At 49.1% G+C, this 19868-nt stretch overlaps 1 protein-coding gene across 2 annotated transcripts; it reads right to left on the bottom strand.

The window, feature by feature from the left end:
• Window positions 1-1616: 1616 nt before the first annotated feature.
• Window positions 1617-18463, bottom strand: ST6GALNAC6 (ST6 N-acetylgalactosaminide alpha-2,6-sialyltransferase 6). 2 transcript variants are annotated; one of them, XM_065879086.1, is made up of 7 exons: window positions 18326-18463; window positions 17119-17173; window positions 15390-15480; window positions 13236-13415; window positions 11367-11773; window positions 3767-3874; window positions 1617-3074 (listed from the first exon to the last, which is right to left on the bottom strand). In XM_065879086.1, the coding sequence occupies exons 2-7, from the start codon at window positions 17142-17144 to the stop codon at window positions 2885-2887; spliced, it is 1002 nt and encodes a 333-aa protein (XP_065735158.1). In that variant the 5' UTR covers window positions 17145-17173; window positions 18326-18463; the 3' UTR covers window positions 1617-2884. The 2 variants fall into 2 exon arrangements, with proteins under 2 accessions (XP_065735158.1, XP_065735159.1); XM_065879087.1 differs by lacking the exons at window positions 1617-3074; window positions 11367-11773; window positions 17119-17173; window positions 18326-18463 and having other exon boundaries at window positions 3809-3874; window positions 15390-15404.
• Between the last annotated feature and the right edge of the window lie 1405 nt (window positions 18464-19868).

Consider the following 19868-nt stretch of genomic DNA (forward strand, 5'->3'; position numbering starts at 1 on the left):
ACCTCCTGCCCTCATCATCCTCCATCAAAGTCCTACCTGCTGACGCTGAACTGAGCTTTCCTAGGGTCCACCCCCAGCAACCAACCCCTCTTGACTCCCTCCTGCTGACCTCCCCTTCATGCCCACCAGTGGGGAGACAGGAGAGCCATAGCATTCTGGGAGAAATTCCCCCTAGAAACCTCTGCCTGGACCCAGATTCCCAGAAGCCTTTGCGTGGGGCTGGAAGTGTATCGTATCCCCATATCCCCTTCCCATGCAGGGCCCTAGGCTCCCCACATAATGACTTTGCCAGGAGTCTCATCCCTCGGATACTGTCTGGTTGCCCCAGGCCTAGACCCTGCCACCTCCCAGCCTCCTGCCTATCGTGCTGCTGTCGGAGCAAGGATGGCCTCTCCTAGCAGGAAAGATCGAGGCTTTGCCCCGCCTCGGACTGGCACTCACGGCCTTCTGCCATCTGGCCCCAGGTGGTCTCATCTTCCACTGTTCCCTCCTTCTGTGGCCCCGCTGCCTACTGAGTGAGGCCGTGGGTCCTCCCACTAGGCTTCCATTCAGGCCCTTCTTCCCACTTGACATCCGCTCCCTCATCAATTGCACCTAACACAGCGCATGGCACGTGGCCACCTATTGAGCCAATGCATACATGAACTGAGACAAATGCAGGGGCCATTCCCGCTGGCCAGCTCCGTGGCCCCCATCCCGCTGGCCCAGTGCCCAGGAGAGCTCTTTTCCATCTCCAGCAGGCCACCTGCCCTTGTCTCACAGTCACCCTTTGTCAGGTCTCCGCTCCCAAGGGCATCTTATCTTCCTAAACAGGTTGTAATCTTCCCGAGTCACAGACCCGCTTGCTCTTGCCAACCTGGAGTGAACAAGCCCTTTAGCTGAGAGGACAGAGGCAGCAGTGAGGGATCCACAGTTCACATGCCGCCTGGCCCAGGGCTGCAGCCCTGCCTGGCTCCCTCCTGCCAGGGCCTGAAGGGTACTTCAGCTCCCTGCCCTCAGCAACACCCCCCTGCAGCCAACCTCTGACCCCATCACCTGCCTCTCCCCTTCAATCCTCTGCTCTGGGCTCCTCCATCCCGTCCCCCGCAGATGCTTCTGTGACAGAAATGTCCTCTCCCGGCCCCCTTCTCTTCCTGCCGGAAGCTCTTCCCCAAAACCTCTGCAGGAATCTTCCTCTGGAAGAACGTCACCTCCTCCAAAGCTATGCTCGCAGCGCCCTGTGTTGCTCTGTGTGGCCCTTACAGCCCTGAACCTGTCGTGGGGCCCCTCCCCTCCCTCTATCCTGAGCTCCTTGAGAGCAGTGTCTGGTCTCAACCAAGAGGGAACTGGGGCTCTGAGAGGGGCAGTGACTTGCTCAAGGTCACACAGGCAAGGGGAGGCCAGACTGGAAGAGCCAGGTGGGCTTGGCTCCGGAAGCCCACGTACCTACAGCCCCCAGGGCTGCCAGGTCTCCACCCAAGCTGTGAAATGCATGACTCACTGGCCAGCTGACAAAGCTGGACATCCTGCTTGTGTGTGGGCATCCAGCCTGGACAGTGTGGGCACTGTCCCAACGGGGCCCGAAGTGCAGGGCCAGAGAAAACGGAGCTCGAACCCAGAACACAGGAAACGCAGCCGGAGCTTAGGTGTGTTTATTCCTGTACAAATCATTACAAAACCAAGTCTAGGGTAGTCGACGGCCCCCACCCCTTGCCCCAGTGTGCAATGGCTCCACCTGACTCGACCCATTGCACAGCCTCCTCCAGTCTTCTCTTCAAGACTCCAGAAGAGCAGGGATTAAACCCACCCCACTGAAGTCCAGCAATGAAGTGCCTGATGGAGAGAGTGGGGACAGAACACAGGCAACAGCTCCCAGCCCCCTAGGGCCTTCCCAGGCCCAGCCGGGGGAGACCCTTGGACTACTCCAGCAGCTGCAGACAAAGGGGCTGCAGGGAACCTCAGTTGGGCTGGGATCCCCCCTCTCTCAGCCCCAAGGGCTCCTCCAACAGGTGGAAAACCTCACTGCTGGATGGCAGAAAAGGGGGCCTGGCTCTTTAAGAGCCACGCTAATGGCAGCTGGGCGGAAAGGCTAGGAAAACAGCTGAAGGCTTGTCCCTTCTTTTCAGAGTTCCCCAAAGCCTGGGAGAGTTTGCGCAAAAACATCCTCAAGTTTCCAGGAGGAGGTGGGGAAGGGAACCCCAGACCCTCAGAGAGCTGAACCCTCTGGCAAGGGGTGGTGGCTGGTGGGGTCCAATCTTGACGGAGGACAGACCCAAGGTGGTCGTTGGAGGAGGTGGGAGGGCTCTCAGACTCTAGAACCTGACACAGGCAGAAGGATGCCCAGAGAGCGGGGAAGGGGTCTGTCCAAGGCCACTCACGGCAGAGCCAAGACCCGGACACCTGCCTCCCACGCCTGGAACCCCCCGAATCCCACAGATGCCCCTGCCTGGACTCCAGACAGCTTCCACCGCCACATAACCTCTTTCTGGCTCTGGGGAGTGAGGGGACGACATGAGCTCCCACCTCCTTGGGACAGGACCCCACTGCCCCAACCAATAGGAAGTGATTTAGAGTCTCTCCTGAGACTCTGAACCAAGGCCTCATGGGAAACGACACGACATTAGCCTCGGATTACTCAGAAATACCCTGATTGACTATGCTCAGACCCTGACTGGACAAGAAATACCCTCGACACCCGATTAACCACATAGAAGCCCAAATCCCTGATTGGCCAAGAGATACCCCCAGACCCTGATCGGCTGGAGATTATATCCTCTTCAAGGCCGGAATGGCCAGAAGACACTCTGACCGGCCTTGATTAGCCAGACGATGGCCCTTGGTCGAGCGGCTGGGCGGAGACCCACTTCTCCTGTGTCCCTTGTGAGAGTCCCACAGGCAGGGTGGCCTAGGTCCAGGAGGGGTGGGAGAAGGTGATTCCGTACAGCTGGGCCCAGGATGAGAAGACCCTCTTTTCCGTGATGAAGCGGTGGTGGTTGCCCTTGCGGCTGTGCTCATTCTGGATGTAGGTGACACACTCGTCTGGCCCCTTGGGCTCATAGTAGTGGTAGGGCATGCGCTGCAGGCGGGGCCGCTGGCTGGGGCAGAGCAGATGGGGCCATAAGGGCAAGGTGGGCACCAGCAGGACCCTGCCCTTTCCAGCCCCTGACCTGCTATAGGGCCTCAGTGGGGGAAATCCCTGCCCCTCCCTGGGCCTCAGTTTCCCCATCTGTGAAATGGGTGTAGGATGGACTAGGTATGTGACTCTCAAACTTTCTTTTTCCTTTTTTTTTTTTTTAAATGCAGTGGAAACTTTTCCTTTTCCCAAGAGGGTGGCAATATGGGGTAGTGGTAAGGACTGTGGGCTCTGGAGCCTGGCCCCCACCCCTTACTGTTCGTGGGAACTGAGGCCACTCACAAAACATCCTGCTCAGTTTTTCTATCTATGAAATGGGAAGAATAATGCACTTATCCCTTAGGGTCACTATAAGGAGTAAATGAGATAATAAAAAGCCATGCTTGGTACACGGTCAGCACTTGGTAAAAAACAGCTGTCACCTGCTGGGCTTTTCATATAGTAATAATGAAAATAGTTATTATTAATATACAAATTCTGGACTCTGGCTAAGCTTGGGATTGAGGCTCCTGGGGTAGCTCTAAAGAGCCTAGATCTCGGCAGAGCAGTTTGAATACTATAAAATAGAGGCCCTTGAAGGCACCCCAGCCAAGTTTCTGGGACCCCAGCTCCACCCTGCAGCCAATGGCTGGGCATCGCCCTGGGGGTGCTCACCTGCAGTAGTCGGGGGGGACCATGCCATAGACGTGCACATGGTCACACAACTCCACCGCAATCACCATGGTGAACCAGCCTGTGCTCAACCACGAGTGGGACTTTTCCCTGGGGGCAGAGAGGGGTCACGATGAGGGGGCATGCAGGCAGGGAGGAAGGGTCAACCCACACAGGGTTTTCCAGAACTCCTCCCACCCACTCATGGGGCCTTCCCCCCACTTCAGTCACCCCCTGTCCAACCCTGCTGTGGCAGCACAGGCAAGCTGGCAGACGGCAAGCTGTCTGGACAGAGATGAGGGGTGTGAGGTCTGCTCCTTTGAGGGGAGGAATAGGAACACAGCATGCTGGGAATTAACTCCTGGGGAGACTGGTCACACCTGGGCAGGCTGGGAGAAACCATGATCACAGAGCATGGTAGGTAGAAGCAGTTATGTACATGTTAGGAGAAAACTCCTAAGGGGAGACTAAACAGAGAAGGTGATGCCGGAAGTGACCACAAGTTCAGAGCAAGGCATGGAAAAAGTAACCAAGAACCTCAGGCTGTGTGCCCACTACAGCAGTCACTAGCCACGTGCGGGCACACGTGAACACTTGACATGTGGTTAAGACGTGCAGTCAGTGTAAAATACACACTTGATTCCTTAGATAGTATGAAAAGAAGAATGTAGAATATGTCACTGATCGTTTTGAACTGAAAATATTTTGGATATATTTGATTGAGCGTGGTTCTTTGAAAAGTTTAAAAGAAAATAAACCTCTCACAAGACTGACAAAGAAGGGAGAAAAGACACAAATTACCAATATCAAGAATAAAAAAAGAGGATATCATCAGAGACCCTGAAGACATTAAAAGAATAATAAGAAAACCGCAAAAAAAGACATACATGAATTTGACAATTTAGATGAAATGGGCCAATTCCTTGAAAACCAGAAACTACCAAAACTCACTCAAGGTGAAATAGATAACCTGAATATCCTATAATTCTTAAAGAAATTGAATTCATAGTTTAAAATCTTCTGAAAAAGAACTCTCCAGGCCAACAGTTTCACTGGTGAATTCTACCAAACATTTAAAGAAGAAATAAAACAAATTCTATACAATCTCTTCCAGAAAATAGAAGAGAAAATATTTCCCAATTCACTTTCTGAGGCCAACACTACCATGATACCAAAACCAGGCAAAGACAGCACAAAATAAACTACAGACCAGTATCTCTCATAAACATAGATACAAAAATCTCAACAAAATACTGCAAATCGTGTCTAGCAATATATAAAAAGAATAAGACACCCACAACCAAGTGGAGTTTATTCCAGAAATGCAAAGCTGATTCAACATACAAAAATCAATCAATATAATCCATCAGATTAATAATCTTAAGAAAAACCATGTGAGACAATTCTCCAGCCTGTGGAAGGAAAACCACATTAACAGAAAGACAGACAAAATGAAAAGGCAGAGGACTTTGTACCAGATGAAGGAACAAGATAAAATCCCAGAAAAACACCTAAATGAAGTGGAGATAGGCAACCTTCCAGCAAAAGAATTCAGAATAATGGTAGTGAAGATGATCCACTACCTCGGAAAAAGAATGGAGGCAAAGATCGAAAAGATGCAAGAAACGTTTAACAAAGACCTAGAAGAATTAAAGAACGAACACCTAGAAGAATTAAAGAACAAACAAACAGAGATGAACAATACAATAACTGAAATGAAAAATACACTAGAAGGAATCAATAGCAGAATAACTGAGGTGGAAGAATAGATAAGTGACCTGGAAGACAGAATGGTGGAATTCACTGCCACGGAACAGAATAAAGAAAAAAGAAGGAAAAGAAATGAAGACAGCCTAAGAGACCCCTGGGACAACATTAAACACAACAACATTTGCATTATAGGGGTCCCAGAAGAAGAGAGAGAGAAAGGACCCAAGAAAATATTTGAAGAGATTATAATCAAAAACTTCCTTAACATGGGAAAGGAAATAGCCACCCAAGTCCAGGAAGCGCAGGGAGTCCCATACAGGATAAACCCAAGGAGCAACACGCTGAGACACATAGTAATCAAACTGACAAAAATTAAAGACAAAGAAAAATTATTGAAAGCAACAAGGGAAAAATGACAACATACAAGGGAACTCCCATAAGGTTAACAGCTGACTTCTCATCAGAAACTATACAAGCCAGAAGGGGTTGGCACGATATATTTAAAGTGATGAAAGGGAAGAACCTACAACCAAGATTACTCTACCCGGCAAGGATCTCATTCAGATTCGATGGAGAAATCAAAAGCTTTACAGACAAGCAAAAGCTAAGAGAATTCAGCACCACCAAACCAGCTGTACAACAAATGCTAAAGGAACTTATCTAAGTGGAAAACACAAGAGAAGAAAAGGACCTACAAAAACAAACCCATAACAATTAAGAAAATGGTAATAGGAACATACATATCGATAATTACCTTAGACGTGAATGGATTAAATGTTCCAACCAAAAGACACAGGCTCGCTGAATGGATACAAAAACAAGACCCATACATATACTGTCTACAAGAGACCCACTTCAGACCTAGGGACACATACAGACTGAAAGTGAGGGGATGGAAAAAGATATTCCATGCAAATGGAAATCAAATGAAAGCTGGAGTAGCAATACTAATATCAGATAAAATAGACATTAAAATAAAGAATGTTACAAGAGACAAGGAAGACACTACATAATGATCAAGGGATCAATCCAAGAAGAAGATATAATAATTATAAATATATATGCACCCAACATAGGAGCACCTCAATACATAAGGCAACTGCTAACAGCTATAAAAGAGGAAATCGACAGTAACACAATAATAGTGGGGGACTTTAACACCTCACTTACACCAATGGACAGATTATCCAAAATGAAAATAAATAAGGAAACAGAAGCATTAAATGACACAATAGACCAGATAGATTTAATTGCTATTTATAGGACATTCCAACCAAAAACAACAGATTACACTTTCTTCTCAAGTGCCCATGGAAGATTCTCCAGGATAAATCACATCTTGGGTCACAAATCAAGCCTCAGTAAATTTAAGAAAATTGAAATCATATCAAGCATCTTTTCTAACCACAACGCTATGAGATTAGAAATCAATTACAGGGAAAATAAACGTAAAAAACACAAACACATGGAGGCTAAACAATATGTTATTAAATAACCAAGAGATCGCTGAAGAAATCAAAGTGGAAATCAAAAAATACCTAGAGACAAATTACAATGAAAACATGACGATCGAAAACCTATGGGATGCAGCAAAAGCAGTTCTAAGAGGGAAGTTTATAATGATACAAGCCTACCTCAAGAAACAAGAAAAACCTCAAATAAACAATCCAAACTTACACCTAAAGGAACTAGAGAAAGAACAAACAAAACCCAAAGTTAGTAGAAGGAAAGAAATAATAAAGAGCAGAGCAGAAATAAATGAAACAGAAACAAGGAAAACAGTAGCAAAGATCAATAAAACTAAAAGCTGGTTCTCTGAGAGGATAAACAAAATTGATAAACCTTCAGCCAGACTCATCAAGAAAAAGAGGCAGAGGACTCAAATCAATAAAATTAGAAATGAAAAAGGAGAAGTTACAACAGACAACGCAGAAATACAAGGCATCCTAAAAGACTACTACAAGCAACTCTGTGCTAATGAAATGGACAACCTGGAAGAAATGGACAAATACTTAGAAATGCACAACCTGCCAAGACTGAATCGGGAAGAAATAGAAAATACGAACAGACCAATCACAAGTAATGAAATTGAAACTGTGATTAAAAATCTTCCAACAAACAAAAGTCCGGGACCAGATGGCTTCACAGGCGAATTCTATCAAACATTTACAGAAGAGCTAACACCCATCCTTCTCAAAGTCTTCCAAAATACTGCAGAGGAAGGAACACTCCCAAACTCATTCTATGAGGCCACCATCACCCTGATACCAAAACCAGACAAAGATGCTACAAAAAAAGGAAATTACAGACCAATATCACTGACGAATATATGTGCAAAAATCCTCAACAAAATACTAGCAAACAGAATCCAACGACACATTAAAAGGATCATACACCATGATCAAGTGGGATCTATCCCAGGGATGCAAGGATTCTTCAATATACGCAAATCAATGTGATACACCATATTAACAAATCGAAGAATAAAAACCATATGATCAGCTAAATAGATGCAGAAAAAGCTTTTGACAAAATTCAACACCCATTTACGATAAAAACTCTCCAGAAGGTGGGCATAGAAGGAATCTACCTCAACATAATAAAGGCCATAGATGACAAACCCACAGCAAACATCATCCTCAATGGTGAAAAACTGAAAGCATTTCTTCTAAGATCAAGAATGAGACAAGGATGTCCACTCTCACCACTATTATTCAACATAGTTTTGGAAGTCCTAGCCACGGCAATCAGAGAAGAAAAAGAAATAAAAGGAATACAAATTGGAAAAGAAGTAAAACTGTCACTGTTTGCAGATGACATGATACTATACATAGAGAATCCTAAAAATGCCACCAGAAATCTACTAGAGCTAATCAATGAATTTGGTAAAGTTGCAGGATACAAAATTAATGCACAGAAATCTCTTGCATTCCTATACATTAACAACAAAAGATCAGAAAGAGAAGTTAAGGAAACAATTCCATTCACCATTGCAACAAAAAGAATAAATACTAGGAATAAACCTGCCTAAGGAGGTAAAAGACCTGTACTCAGAAAACTATAAGACTCTGATGAAAGAAATCAGAGATAATACAAACAGATGGAGAGATATACCATGTTCTTGGATTGGAAGAATCAATATTGTGAAAATGACTATACTACCCAAAGCAATCTACAGATTCAATGCAATCCCTATCAAATTACCAGTGGCATTTTTTACTGAACTAGAACAAAAAAATCTTAAAATTTGTATGGAGACACAAAAGACCCCGAATAGCCAAAGCAGTCTTGAGGGAAAAAAACGGAGCTAGAGGAATCAGACTCCCTGACTTCAGACTATACTACAAAGCTACAGTAATCCAGACAATATGGCACTGGCACAAAACAAGAAATATAGATCAGTGGAACAGGATAGAAAGCTCAGAGATAAACCCACGCACATATGGTCACCTTATCTTTGATAAAGGAGGCAAGGATATACAATGGAGAAAAGACAGCCTCTTCAATAAGTGGTGCTGGGAAAACTGGACAGCTACATGTAAAAGAATTAAATTAGAACACTACCTAACACCACACACAAAAATAAACTCAAAATGGATTAGAGACCTAAATGTAAGACCGGACACTATAAAACTCTTAGAAGAAAACATAGGAAGAACACTTTTTGTCATAAATCACAGCAAGATCTTTTTTGATCCACCTCCTAGAGTAATGGAAATAAAAACAAAAATAAACAAATGGGACCTAATGAAATGTAAAAGCTTTTGCAAAGCAAATGAAACTACAATCAAGATGAAAAGACAACCCTCAGAATGGGAGAAAATATTTGCAAACGAATCAACAGACAAAGGATTAATCTCCAAAGTATATAAACAGTTCATGCAGCTCAATATTAAAAAACAAACAACCCCATCAAAAAATGGGCAGAAGACCTAAATAGACATTTCTCCAAAGAAGACATACAGATGGCCAAGAAGCACATGAAAAGCTGTTCAACATCACTAATTATTAGAGAAATGCAAATCAAAACTACAATGAGGTATCGCCTCACACCAGTTAGAACGGGCATCATCAGAAAATCTACAAACAACAAATGCTGAAGAGGGTGTGGAGAAAAGGGAACCCTCTTGCACTGTTGGTGGGAATGTAAATTGATACAGCCACTATGGGGAACGGTATGGAGGTTCCTTAAAAAACTAAAAATAGAATTACCATATGACCCAGCAACCCCACTACTGGGCATATACCCAGAGAAAACCATAATTCAAAAAGACACATGCACCCCAATGTTCATAGCAACACTATTTACAATAGCCAGGTCATGGAAGCAACCTAAATGCTCATCAACAGACAAATGGATAAAGAAGATGTGGTATGTATATACAATAGAATATTACTCAGCCATATAAAGGAACGAAATTGGGTCATTTGTAGAGATGTGCATGGATCTAGAGACTGTCATACAGAGTGAAGTAAGTCAGACAGAGAAAAACAAATATCGTATATTAATGCATATATGTAGAACCTAGAAAAATGGTACAGATGAACCAGTTTGCAGGGCAGAAATAGAGACACAGATGTAGAGAACAAACATATGGACACCAAAGGGGGAAAGTGGCAGGGGTGGTGGGATGAACTGGGAGATTGGGATTGACATATATACACTAATATGTATAAAATATGTAACTAATAAGAACCTGCTGTATAAAAAATAAAATTCAAAAAGAAAAACCATAAAATACCAATTGATGCAGAAAAACATTTGATAAATTCAATATCCAGGAATGATTAAAAAAAACTCTTAGCAAACCAGTGAGAGAAGGGAACTTCCTCAACCTAATAACTTCCTCAACCCATAGCTTCAAAAACCTACAGCCAACATCACATTCAATGACGAAAGACTGAACACTCTCGCCCTAAGCCTGAAACCAAGGCAAGGATGTCTACTCTCACCACTTCCAATACAATTCAATGTTATATTGAAAGTACTAGCCAGTGCAACAAGGCAAGAAAAAGAAATGAGGCATGTAGATTGGAAAGGAAAAAATAATTGTCCTTATTTGCATGTCCTTACATCATGATCATTTGCACAGAAAATCCCAAAGAATCTACAAAAGTCTCCCAGAACCAATAAGTAAGTTTAGTAGGATTACAGGATATAAGGTCAACACACAAAAATCTATCATATTTCTATATACTAGCAATGAATAATGGGAAACCAAAAAAAAAATTTTTTTTAATGCTATTTACAGTATCTCCAAAAATTTTTAAATATTTAGATATAAATCAAACAAAATACTTACAGCATCTATATGTTGGACATATTGAGTTAAGTAAAAATAGATTGAATTTAATTTCACCTGTTTCTTTTTACTTTTTAAATGTGGCTACTATAAAAATTTTAATTACGTGTGTGGCTTGCATGATGTTTCTATTGTATAGCACTGGCTTAGCTTTTCTAGGGAGATTAGTCAGAGAAGGGCATACTGAGGGTGATGTAGCCTTAGAATAGAGCATGCTGAGAACAACAGTGTGCTTAAAGTAAGATGTGCTGGGTACGGTCAACACTTTCCATGAGGCATGCTATGGGGCAGCTCTCCTAGAAAGATGCTAGGAGTGACTGTGCAACCTTAGAGTAGAGCATGCTGGGAGCCCTAGTCTCTCAGAGCCATTCACGCATCCCGGGGGAGACGAGGCCATGCAGAGCGTGTTGGAAATGACTCATGCTAAGAGCTGGACATGAAGCCAACTCCCCTAGGAAACCTGACCACAAGGTGGCAAGAAGTGACCACACCCTCACAGCAGTGCATGCTGGGAGCAACAGGCCCTCTGGGCGGAGTGTGCTGAGAGGGAGTACAGGACTGGCCAGAGGGAGCGGGCAGGAGGTTGGTACCTGTCCTTGCCTGTCTCACTCCGGAAGAGGTCATCAAACTGGCGCATGCGGCCAAGAGAGACGGCGTAAGCCTCCATATTGGGGAACACCAGGCCTGCCCGCTGGATGACGCGCACGAGGCTGCCCTGGGGCTTCTGCATCTTGTTTGGGGGACCCCAGAAGATGAACACGGTTTCAGGGGTCCGGTTGACGAACTCCTGGGGCCTCCGCAGCACACGGAATACGCTGGAATGGGCCACTACGCGGAAGGTGGTCTTGTTGCCCACATCGGCTGAGTAGCCCGTGGTGGGTGCGTCATTCATGCGGATTGTGCACTCAGCCCGCTCGATCTCAGGGCCCAGCTTGGTGCCCAGCAGGTGGCTGGAGCTGGTGACAATCACACACTGGTGGCACCGGGAGGGCAGAGTCTGGGGGGGTAAGGAAAGCCAACACGGTTATGACCACTCAGTGCCAGGCACTGTGCTCCGTACATCCAGGCCTCCAGGAAGCAGGAATTACGATGTTCATTTTAGAGACAGGGAGACTGAGGCCCACTCATGCAACATTCAACAAATCTTTATAGCAAGCTGGCTAATGGCCAAGTACAAGGGACAGAACAATGAACAAAAGAGACCCCACTCCTGGCTTCAAGAAGCTCACGGTTGGGGAGACACGGTGTACAAGTAAATGATAAAATAATGCCAGGTGGTAAGTTAAACACGCTGGGAAGGAAATAAAATAGGGGCAGGGGATCAAGAGTGGCAGGAGTGAGAGCTGCCCTAGAAAAGTCACCTGGGGAGGCCTTTCTGAGCTGACACCTGAAGGATGAAAAGGAACCAGGCAGGGGAAAGTATTCAAGCAGGAGAAACAGCAAGACCAGAGGCTCTGATGTGGGATGACCATGGTGTGTTGAGAAGCAAAAGAAGGCTGCTCGTGGGGGCAGAGTTAAGGAACAAAAGAACAGAACAGCCATGCAGGGATGTCCCCAAAGTCATACAGCAGAGGAGTGCAGGGCTAGGATTTGAACCCAGGTCTATATGGCCACAGAACCCCAGGACCAACACACTGTATGCCAAAGACCCCGAGAGATTTATGAGGGTTTTAGTGAGGGAGGAGAGAGAGGTAGGCAGGGCCTGGGGAGACCTCCTCCTAGAAGATGGAGTCCATGCTTGAGGCCAATAATTTTCTCCCTGACCCCAGGGAAAACATTAGGGCTCAGAGGACCACAGGGTGAACTCCAGAAACACAACCTGAGTTTCATGGTTACCCAAGGCCAACAGAAGCCCCAGAATGACTGTTGGCCTCTTGACACAGCTGTAGCTCATCAGGCATTGGGGCAATACCCTGGGGCTCCTCCCCTCCCTTGCTGTGTGGCCTTGGGCAAGTGACTTCACCTCTCTGAGCCTCACAAGGGAGATAATGCTAACCTCACCGGGCTGGTATGAGGATTACTGCTGATCACAGTGTTCAGTGCACAGCAGGCAACTGACAATGGGCAGCCATTACTGTTACTGTTGTTGTGTTGTCAAGTACCCTAGTGTCCTACTCCGAAAGCCTATGTAGACTCCCACACAGAGACAGAGATCAGTGAAAACCAGAGACTTTTCCAAAGGGATTCTGACTCAGGAGATGATAGGATATTAGCACTAAGGGTGGGACCTTGGAGAAAACTGAGGCCCAGAGAGAGACATGGTACTTGTCTGAGGTCACACAGCCAACAAGGGGCTGAAGGCACTGGACTCTTGGGATTCACCCTTTCCTTTAGGAGGGATGGTGGAAGCAGAGAGAAGAGGTGGAGGAGAAGAAGGAGGTGGGAGCAGCGATGGTGGGCAATGGGGAGGATTAGTCTCCAGGCAGCTCCCAGGGAGCTTCCCAAAGCAGCTGCCCTACCTTGTTGCCAAGAATGGGGATGTAGCCATCGGTGATGCTCCACTTCTTGAGGTTGACGGGCCGGCGGGTACGGCCCCGCAGGGAGCCATAATGAAAGACTTCATTGGCACTGTTGGAGGTGTAGAGGATGAGGATGGTGATGAGGGCAAAAAGGATCACGAACACCGCTGAGCGCTGCTCCTGGAGAGGGGAGAGGCCAGTGAGGGCCCAGCTGCCCGGCAGGCTCCTTGCCACCTACCATGCCTGCTGATTCCTGCTCTTTATTCCAGACCAGTTCAGGCACTACCTCCCCCAGGAAGGCCTCCCCCAGCCCCCTGAGCACCGCCTATCACAGCACCAATCACGCTGCATTCAAAGAGCCGTCCCCCTCAATTAAACCATGAGTTCTGAGGGCTGGGACTGAGTCAGCTTTGATCCCCACTGTATCTCAGCTCCTAGGGCTGGGCCCAGAGCACAGAAAGTTCTCAGGGTTTGCTGGATGAGATTGGAAGTGTGGGTCAGAAGGATCCTTCCAGTTGCAGCTGGAAGGATGCTTGGAGACAGGTGGGACATTCCAACGAGAGGGTCGAGGTCTTCCCCCAAACAGTAACTCTTTATAAATGTTTACCATTCATTTAAACCTGAAGGGAAAGGATCTGGTCAGGAATCAGGATGCATGGGTAGTCAGTACACCAACATATGGCAAAGGGCAGGAAAGTGATATCCGAAGTGTCCACTGGTATTTATTTGCCTGGGGTCTGCAAGGCTAGGTGGGACCCGGGAGTCCTGGCTTCTTGTGCTGAGCCCCCTGGGCTGGTTATTAATGTACTGCTTCTCAGCTTCAGGTTTACTCTTTTTACCTGCTCTGTGAAAACGGATCTGGGCCCTTTACAGGTTTTTCCTTGCCAGCGAACTGCATAATAAACTTTGTCAGTAGAGGGCGCCGGAGAGACATGTCAGGAGGAAGGGAGTTTGCTTCCTGGTTCTGGGGGCTTTGGGCCTGGCGCTGGTGCACTTGCTTCTACAGTGTGCATGCCTTCTCCCAGTGGCCAGCAGCTTCCTCCAGCATCCAGCCTCAGGCAGTTTTGAAGCAGAGTGCCTCTGATTCCTGCTGCGACCACAGCTTCTCCAGAGTTGCGCTCACGTGGCACACTCGACATCCAAAAAATGTAAGCTTCCCCTCCCCGGAGCAGTTTTATCTGATGCTTGAAGTATCTCTTGGGAGTTATCTCCTGTGAACAGCCTTCCCTGTAGCCTAGCAGGTGGATTTATGATAACTTTCACAGCACAGCCCCACAGTGAGTTCTCTGCCACCCAGTGGGCCAGAGCTGTGCCCTCTCCGGCCCAGCAAGGCCTGGGTCTCAACCCTGGGTGTGGTAGCAGCTCCTTTTTTTTTTTTTTTTTTGGCCGTGCCACACGGCTTTCAGGATCTTAGTTCCCCAACCAGAGATCGAACCTGGGTCCCAGAAGTGGAAGCACCAAGTCCTAACGACTGGAAATTCCCAGTAGCTGCTCCTTATACCTGCTACCCCTGTATTCTGTAGAGTTCTAAAACCCTGTTACTCCAATGCACAATTAAAATTAGTAATTCTTTATATTAAACTTTCTCTATTCAAATTACTGAGTGGTTTCTCTTTCTGGATTGGACCCAGACACACTCAGATCACCCCACCCCCAACCCCCAGGTTCTGCCAAAGCTGTAGTGCAGCTAGGAAAGGGGTGTGCAGGGCCAGGCACATAGTAGGTGCTCAGGAAAGCATAAATGAATGGATCATGGGGAACCCTGAAACCCTCAGAGTGATGCTCATAATATCATGTCACTTTTGACTCTGACCACTGCCCCCTCTCCCAACCTCCCATTCACCTTCACTCCCCACCCCCCACCCCTGCACAGCACTCCACAGTCACCTTCTCAGCCAGCCCTTTACCACAGATGGACCAGTCAAGTCTAGGAGGAGAGAGGTGGACCTGGGCCCAGAGAGAGACAGGAGCTTGCCCAGGCCACACAGATCAGTGGCCACAGCAGGGCTCACACCAGGGTCTCCCAGGCATCAGCAGCTTCTCGGCAGGGAAGAGAGACTTGTAGCGCCTGGGTCTGAGGCAGGTCCAAAGGAGCCCATTTCACGGAGGGAAATAAGAAGCTGAGATGGGGACAAGAAATGAAGGGGGACTTACTTTGTTGCTACTCATCTCTCTCCGGCGTCTGCTGAGGGGCAGGGGCCAGCGCCCTGCAGGTGGCCCAGGGGGCAGGGGTGTGGGATCACACCTGCAAGCCACAGAAAGAGTTATGGCCTGGGTGCCTTCCCCCAAGTCCAGCTGGTCCTAGGCTACACCCTCCCCACCCCTGCCAGCCCTCCTACCCACCCATGACTTCAAGGCTCAGGGCTGTACCCATTTTGCAGGTGGAGACACTGAGGCCCAGAAACGGCAGGAACCGGCCTGATGTCATACAGCCAGGTGGTGGCAGAGCCCTGCCTCTGTCTCTGCCCGTGCACTCTCCCGCTCTGCTCGAAGGCAGCTGGCAGGCCTAAAACTGGCTCCCTTGCTGGGGGGGCCTGCCCCCCACCCAGCAGGAGCCCCATTCACACGCCTACTCTAAACCCTGTCTTATGTTCCTGAGGCCTGGGAATAACATTCCTTGTAGGTCCCCAAACTCCTCTAAACTCATACCCTTCCAGGTCTTGCATAAACTGGCCCCTCTGACTAGGACACCCTCCACAATGTTGTTCATGCCCACTCATCCTCCCAGCCTGAGGTGGGCCAGGAATGTGCCCTGCGTGCCACCTCCCCGCTGAGAGCTCTCTGAGGTCGCAGCTGGCACAGGGCCTCACATTCTCTGCTGTGTCTCCAGAGCCCTGGAGATGGGTGCAGGAGGACTGCTGGATGACTTCGTTCTTATCTTTTTTTTCCCCTTTGACTTTGTTCATTAATAAGATCTTGGGGGTTAAGGGCTCAGACTCATCCGTCCAATGGTTATAATCACAGCCCCACCCTGGGGCGCAGTGGGGTCCGGGACCATACAAGCTCAGCTCTGCTCCACACTCCCCAACGCCCCCCGCCCATCCACGCAGGACGCAGCTTCTCTGCAGATCTCAATTTCCCCACCTGTCAAAAGTGAGTACGTACTTGTGTCCAGCCACCTCCAGCCGATTCGGGGCCAGAAGGCACTAAGGGAAGGAGAGTGAGCAGAGAGAGAAACTGGGGCCCAGGAGCTTCCCAGCTCCGTCCTTCCCTCCAGGGGCCTCCCATCTCCCGCCACTATCTCCGCCCCCTGACCTAGCAGCTGTTTACTCCTACACCGCCACCAGGAATAGCCAGAGAACCCCAAGCTAAAGGAGGTGCCCCCACGCCGCTCCTGATTGGTTGGGTCTTAACTCCGCCCACCACCCAACCCCGCCCCCTCTCCTCGGGAGCCCCCTCCTCCCAAACCCAGCTTCAGATTTCTCCGCAGCCAGCCTTCGCAGCCAGCCTTCAAAGCCATGCAGGGAGGCCCCTAGGACTCTCATCCGGACTCTCACAGGGTCCAGTCCCTGCGGCACAGATCAGGAAACTGCGGCTCATCAGAAGGGAAGAGCGGCTTGTTCTTAGATCCATAGCCCATTAAGGCAAAAGTCATCCAGATCCCTGGGTAGTCCCCATCTACCCTGACGCCTCTAGCATTCCAGCTGCCTCTCTGAGCTGAGCCTCCCCTCTCACTACCCTTTCCTTCGGATGCCCCAAGCTCCAGACACACTAGAGCACTCCAGTTCCCAGGCCCACCCCCCACTTTCCCACCTTTGCCTGAGCAGTGCCCTCAGCCAGGACCACTGTCCCCGTGGTCAGGCCCGTCACAATCCTGCTCTGAGAAGACCATGGTCAGTACAGCATCTCATGTTCAAGTGCGAATCCCGGTTCCACCACTTACTGGCTGAGGGGCCTCGGGCAAGCCATGTGACCTCTCTGAGCCTCAGTTTCCTCATCTGTGAAATGGAATAATAAGAGTAGGTAACTCACAATGCTGTTAGGAGGATTCAAGCAGATGTGGCAACGGGAGCACAGGATTTGAAAGTGCTTGATCAGTGCCAGCAGCTGTTAGTTTTGTGGTTATTCATTGTTCAAGGCCTGCCTCTCCACGAGCTTGCCAGAGAAACACTCCCCTGCCCTCTGATGCATGGCCCAGCAACTTCCCTCTAATATCAATAAATGCAGAGCCCTTGCTAAGCATCACCCACTCACTGAATCTTCCTGGCAATTCTGCACAGCAGGGGCTCTTATCCCCATTTCACAGATGAGGAGACTGAGGTTCAGAGAGGCAAAGTGCCTTGCAGAGCTGTCCAGAGCCTGCTGGGGTGCCTTATTTCCATGCTCGTTTCCAGGGAGCAGCCCAGGGCTGAGCCTGACTGGATCTCTCTCAAGGATCCCCCAGGGCTGGAATTGACCAGAGGCCACTGAGTGCGTTCCCAGCACCTGGCCCAGCACCGGAGAGCAGGACTGTTGGGAGCGACTTGCTCAGGCTAGGGAGGCAGCAGCCCAGAGCTCTGCGCCAGGATCGTGGACTCAGCCCCAAGGTGGGCCGAGCCGGAGGGCTGAAACCGTGAGCTCAGGCTATGGGGCCACACCCTGCCCTCTGTCTGGGGGCTTTGCTTCTCCCAGCTCGGGGAGTCTTCCTGCAGGCTCGGGACGCCCCCACGAGCCGCGTGGGAGGAGAGCTCCCGGGAGAAGGGGGAGGGGGGCTCCTAATTCCAAATAGGGGGCGCCGAAACCGTGGGTGCACCTAGGAGGGGGACGACTCACCCTCTGCGCCCCGCTTGCGCTGAACCCCCCAACTCCAGCACTCCGGGGGGTACGGAGCTCTAGCCTCAGCTGGGAAGAGAAGGGAGGCAGGACGGCGGCAGGGTCCCCGAGCTCTAATGGGGTAGTCAGCGGCAGGAGGCCCCGCTAACACCGCGACAGCCCTTGGGCGCGGGGACCGGGATCTCCAGGCGCGGTTGCCAAGAGTGAGTGGGTCTAGGGGAGCCCCAGGGGCCCCAATATCAATCTCCATCCCCAGCGGCTCCTGACGGCCCCACCACCACCAGGGGCGCAGGCAGCGCCCCCCTCCCGCTGCCCGCCCCCGCGCGGCGCCAGCTCACCTCCCCCGGGGAGCGCCCGGCTCCCCGCGACCCCCGAGCCCCCTCACATGGCGCCGGGAGCCAAGAGCCAGGGTCCGCGCCACTCTGGCCGCCCAGGCCCCGCCGCAGCCCAGGCCCGCCGGGTCCTAGCGCCGCCGCTCGCCGCTCTCCGGTTCAGGCCTGGGAGGCGGGCGGAGCCTTCGGGGGCCGCGGGTGGCCCCGCCCCTGGGCGGTGCAGGCGGGGATGGGTGAGGGGCGGACGAGCCCCGGCCCGGGGCACGTGAGCGCCTCGCTTACTCCTCTGGGCAGCCTGTAGTGACAACGACAATAACAACAGTCTTCCGGAGAACATTTAGTGTGGGTCAGGCCCACTTCTACCTCGCTTTATTGTTACCTCGACGGGGATGGGGAAACTGAGTCCTAGAGCACACTGCGCTTGGAATCAGCTGAGTTTCTCCCTGGGCATCCCTACCTCGGGCCTCCAGAGCCCTGCACCCAGTAGTCACCCTGGGTGAACTCAGGGATCCACTCTTGGATTCAAGTTCGACCCAGCCGTCTGCTAGCTGTGCGGCCTTGGCACTTACACTTCCCCTGCTTCCTGGAAATAGGGAGAACAACCTCACAGGGTGTTGTTAGGATTAAAACTGTTACATTACTTCTTATAATAATTGTGGTATTCATTACATCATTTTATGCGATAGTGAAAAATAACTTAAGTAGCCTGGACACCTGGTTAAATGAACAAAGACACAGCCCCGCTAAAATGAATGATGCAGGTCAATAGGCACCGACAGGAAGAGATGTCCAGGATATTTACAGGATATGTAATAAGTGAAGAAAGCGAGTTTTTAAAATGTACCTTTATAATCACTTTGGAAAACAAAGTTGGAAAATTTTGCATTCTGCTCCTAGGTATATACCCTGGAGAAATTCTTGCAAATGTATGTAACAAAGCCCATAGCAGCAATGCTTGAAATAATACAAAACTGGAAACAACTCATATAGCTATCAAGGAGAATGGAATTTTTAAATTACATTATGATACGTTCACATGGTGAAATATTATATAGCGGGGGTGGGGGGGAATGACATGGATGAATCTTACAGACATGAGGAGTGAAAAAGCCAGGTCCTGGAAGACAAATGAAACTACACAATATACTGTTTAAGCATACAGCAGGCAGTAGGCCGCCTGTCATAGGACAGGAGATAGTTTTGCCTATCAGACTGATTAAAGTTTTAAAAGCAAAAGTCAAGAGTACAGCAGTCTCTGTGGGGAGGGGTGAGGGAGAGGAGAAGAAAGGCAGGGGTATACAAGTTATAATAACGAAGGTCTGGTCTTTAAGTGGGACATGTGTTCAAGAGGTTCATTATATGTGTTTTATTTTTACAAGTATAATGCATGCTGTCATTCGGGTGTAACACAGTATTTTTTTTTTTTTTTTTTGCGGTACGCGGGCCTCTCACTGTTGTGGCCTCTCCCGTTGTGGACGCGCTGGCTCAACAGCCATGACTCACGGGCCCAGCCGCTCCGCAGCATGTGGAATCCTCCCGGACCAGGGCA

Source organism: Phocoena phocoena, chromosome 6, assembly GCF_963924675.1.
Source record: "Phocoena phocoena chromosome 6, mPhoPho1.1, whole genome shotgun sequence".
Taxonomy (NCBI): domain Eukaryota; kingdom Metazoa; phylum Chordata; class Mammalia; order Artiodactyla; family Phocoenidae; genus Phocoena; species Phocoena phocoena.